This window comes from Micropterus salmoides, unplaced genomic scaffold (assembly GCF_014851395.1).
Source record: "Micropterus salmoides isolate LMB-PRFRI ecotype aquatic unplaced genomic scaffold, ASM1485139v1 Ms_hic_scaffold_10, whole genome shotgun sequence".
In the NCBI taxonomy this organism is placed as follows: domain Eukaryota; kingdom Metazoa; phylum Chordata; class Actinopteri; order Centrarchiformes; family Centrarchidae; genus Micropterus; species Micropterus salmoides.
In genome coordinates, this window is record NW_024040041.1 from 16811779 (window position 1) to 16816134 (window position 4356).

Sequence of the window (4356 nt, forward strand, 5' to 3'; positions counted from 1 at the left end):
AAAGAGACGGTCAATCTTCTTTCTGTGCCTGAGCGTAATAAAATCATTCTTCCTTGATATCGTCCAAGCAAGCCATCCTGAGCTGTCAAGGAGACCTGGCAAAGTAATACGTGTAAGGCTAGCATTTACAGCTATAGCATTCTGCAGAGTTTGCATCTCCTACAATATGCATACTTGAGATTTATGTGTGTTTGCGTGGATGGCCGTCTGTGTCTGATTAGATTTGTGTGTGTGTGTGTGTGTGTGTGTGTGTGTGTGTTTGTTGCCCTATCATGAGCAGCACTAAGGTTCAGCTGGGTTTATTTACAAAGCTGAGGTCAGGTGTCACTCGATGCAGCCGCAGTGACACTCAGGTGGTCATCAAGGTCACAACCTCTGCTTTTTCCCAGCGCTAGCTCTATGACTGTATAAACTCACACTCTCACACACACACACACACACACACACACACACACACACACACACACACACACACACACACACACACCTATACTGCATATGTTGTACACCTCAATGAGAAACTCTGTGTTTTCAGGACATGTCTCACTTCTCATATACGTGACCTTGCCTCATATACCACTGAGTTAGTTTTTGTTATATGCATATGGCGCACCTGGACCAGTATGTTGTGCATAAATGGATTCCCACTTCCTAAGGGTTAATTAGACCATCTTGTGCATACGATACATTTCGATGCTGCCTTGGCTACCATACAGTATACAAAAATGTCCACTTGAATAGAAATAATGAAAAGAGCCACAGGACTTGGATTTTATTATTTTATTTTCTCAGTAATTTGGTAAATTGTGCATTTAATTGGGAAATACAGCTTTACAATCTGTCTAAAACATATGAAAAAGAAAGAGAAGAAAAACATGATGATGTATGTCCATGGACCAGAGAGAGTCTTGCAAAATAAAAAAATATAGTAAAGGTTTCATCTAACTAGATGGAAAATGACTATGCGAGAGCCTTTGAAGCAGTGGAATAGGGGTGGGTTCGGGGAGTCAGATTAAGTTGACATGGAGTCCAGTTGTTTAGGACAAGACCATGGCCTGGAACTCTGTGGAGAAAAAAAACAGCATAAGTCAGATGGTTATTTACCTCATCTGTCTGACACCTGCCTCACCTGCCTCAACGTAAAAATATTTTTATTTGATATATAGAACCAATGAAGATATGAAATCAATGGAAAGAAAGAGAGAGAGACAGCATTGTGAAGCTAAATTTCAGTGCCACTGCTCTCAAGTTAATGGCTTGTCATTAATGTTTGTCTAATCGATTAAACTAAAATCACAAATGGTCTAAATAAAACATTGTGCAGTTTCAATTGCCTCCTGAACAATCAGACTACTCTAGGAATACCACTAATTTAGTCAGTCTGCATTCTAATTGAAAATGTGGGAAATTGTTCCCTAAACATCGTGGTTTTCCAGTCACACATACACACACGCAGGTCGCCGCATAATGGGTATATCAAATACAGCAGGTACAGCTCCTCTCACCCTCTGCTCCAATCTGGCCATCGCCATCGTCATCAGCAGCACACAGGAAGTTCTTGGTCTCCTTTTCGGTCAGAACACGAGCCCCAGGATTAAACCTCTGGAGGAAAAACCTGGTATGCATAGAGCCACAGGCAAAAGTTAGAGTAACAACTGGATAGATAGCAATCTATCCTAATGCAAATCTCAAAATGCACACGGGAAATAAATGAGAAGACAACTCAACTGTAGGTCTATTGAGTCTCTTGTAATTTCCTACAATCAGATTTTGGTGCCACCATCTGTATTACTGTACAGCCATAAAACACATCTTATGGACAGTCTTTGTACAGCTATGGACAGTGGACAGTCTTTTTGCATCTGCTATGTTCTGAGGGTTGTAAATATAAAGGTGGATGATGACTGCGCTGCTATTGCTTCGATACGTTTGAGGTACAGTGTGGAAAACAATGTGAGTTTGTGTTGTAAATTTCATGTCAGCCCTGAATAGGTGGATAAACTAATAAATCATGGTTGGATATCATCTTCATCAACAATAACAATTTTATTATTATTTTATCAATTATTAACAACAACATTATGAATTCTCCTGTTTGAGGGACCAGCAAATGCAGCCACTGACTCATAAGATCCTCAAGGCCCCCCAAAAAATTCTGTAGTTATTGAACTGGCTGCTCACTCACTTGAGCTCTTCTTCCTCAATAAAACCACTGGCATCATTATCCAGGATCCCAAAAACCTTCTTCACATCCTGGGGGCTCTTCTTGGTGAGGCCACAAATCTGGAAAAACTTCTTGGGGCAGAAAGAGTCCGGCGCTGGATGGGAACAGAGAGCAGAGTCAGTGAAAGCATGACATAAATTTCCATATTTTGTATCAGTCTATTTTTTTCTCTAAACTAGAATCAGGACAAAGTCGCTGTAAGGTCAGTTTAAATTATGGAGACAAGATGACACGTGATTAACAAGGTATTATTAAGTGTAATGTAAGTTACGTTCTTACCCAGAGGCACAGAGCATGGAGAAAAAAATTGATCTTGAATATGCAATTTTTTATATTTTAGAGGTTTGAATGGCAAATTTTATTTTTACCTCCAGTGATAATACAAACACGATCAAATCTGGACTCTCTTTGGCTTATGGCTTGTGCACAGCTGATGCTCATAAAATAACTTTAAAAAGTCATACTGTACTTTACTTTGCCCCGTGTGCATTTATGTATCCTTTCATTTCAACTTTTTGCAGTCTTCCAGCAGGCTAACATGGAGACAACCCTATTGTCTGGTGAGTGCATATGGTCCAGTAGTGTAAAGAATAAAAAACAAAAGCAGTGAAGGGAGCAATAATGATATTAGTGGAAGACGATACCTTGGCAGTCCTTGATAGCACTGTCGATGGCATCAGCGGAAAGGATGGATGAGAGTGACATTTTATTCCTGTAGGAGGAACGACCGTAGTGAATTATTAACGCATTTAGCCAGGTACAGTAGCAAATCTTCTAACTTGACACTGACAAAGAGCAGAAGGTGTCCAGGTGACAATGATGACACTGAGAAGTGCAGTAACTCACCAGGAGAGAACAAGAGGCATATAATCCTTAAATCTTAATAGGTTTCTATGAAAGTCAAAATGTAAAATATATCCTGCAGAAGCCAGAGAATCTGTCTCTGCAAAAGCATTTAAAACAAATAAAAAGCAGCCACTTCACACCAAAAGCAACCTCCTTGAATCCACACAACAACTTACCGTGTGATGGGGGGTTCTTGCCCGGTCGGTGATCCAGCAGAGGTAAGGCTATGTGGTGAATGCTGTCTGTCAAGGCGGATTTATATAGGTCTGGTTGCAGTGACAATAGGGATTGCTTGAGTTACCTGTCCATGGATCAAATTCTATCTGCCCGCCCCTGATCCAAGTTCTCAGCTAACTAATTAATCTTTACTATTTATAACGCCCAGGGACACAAAGACTGGACCGTGGACATCTGTAACGCCCTTGCAAATAGCAAATTAAGTTAAAAAGTGCATTCTTCTCCTCCTGCACCACTCCCTCCTGTCAACCCCTCCTCCTCTCACCTCTAGAATTATACAGCACAGTACATGAAGGGAGACTGTAATGTGAAATCTCTCTCTCCTTTTCTCCCTCTCTTGCTCTTTCTGTCCCCCCCACCACCCACCCTTTCGTGCAGATATCCTTTTACAGGCAGCCGTCCCAAAACGAGCACATCTGAGCCACATACACCACTGCTAATATTCCCTATTATTACAATAGAGGTTCAGTTATGGGAAATTAAATGTAAGCTGACACTGGACCTTTCGTGTCATATGTGTTGTAGTCTTGCAGAAGGACCATGTGTGCCATGTCAATACAGTAGCATTAGTGCGAGGTTATCGACTCACCTACACAACCTCTATGTGTCTGGTGGACAGGCATTCTGTGGTGCTTCACTTGCCCAGATCTGTTTTGGACATGCAACATCTACCTGCCCTAGTTGCTCTGATTCACAACAGATGTGGTTCAAATTATTTCCAACCACATGTAATATAACCCCAAACACACATAGCTGCTCTTTGCTGAATGTCAGGGACGCCGGTGTTTTCTAACTCTTTCATACTGAGAGGTGCAGTCTGGCAAAATTGCTTTGTCAACTGTGCTGATTAAGGGGCCTGAGGTCACCCTCTGCTGTCAGTGTCCTGTCCCATCTTGATGGTGATGATGATGCATAATGTACAGTGTCCCAGGTATTCACATGCACCATTAAAGGTATAACAGTCAGAGGTCAAACAGGGCTGAGGACCGGCTTCATTTCTACTGGAGTTTGATCATTTGTCCCTTTTGGTCACTTTGTTTCTTCCAGTT

The 4356-nt window shown here is 41.5% G+C and overlaps 1 protein-coding gene across 1 annotated transcript; it reads right to left on the reverse strand.

Annotated features, from left to right (window-relative positions):
- Nucleotides 1–771: 771 nt before the first annotated feature.
- On the reverse strand, nucleotides 772–3502 carry pvalb8 (parvalbumin 8). The gene is made up of 5 exons (XM_038737509.1): nucleotides 3247–3502; nucleotides 2869–2936; nucleotides 2186–2318; nucleotides 1506–1615; nucleotides 772–1063 (listed from the first exon to the last, which is right to left on the reverse strand). The coding sequence occupies exons 2-5, from the start codon at nucleotides 2927–2929 to the stop codon at nucleotides 1038–1040; spliced, it is 330 nt and encodes a 109-aa protein (XP_038593437.1). The 5' UTR covers nucleotides 2930–2936; nucleotides 3247–3502; the 3' UTR covers nucleotides 772–1037.
- Between the last annotated feature and the right edge of the window lie 854 nt (nucleotides 3503–4356).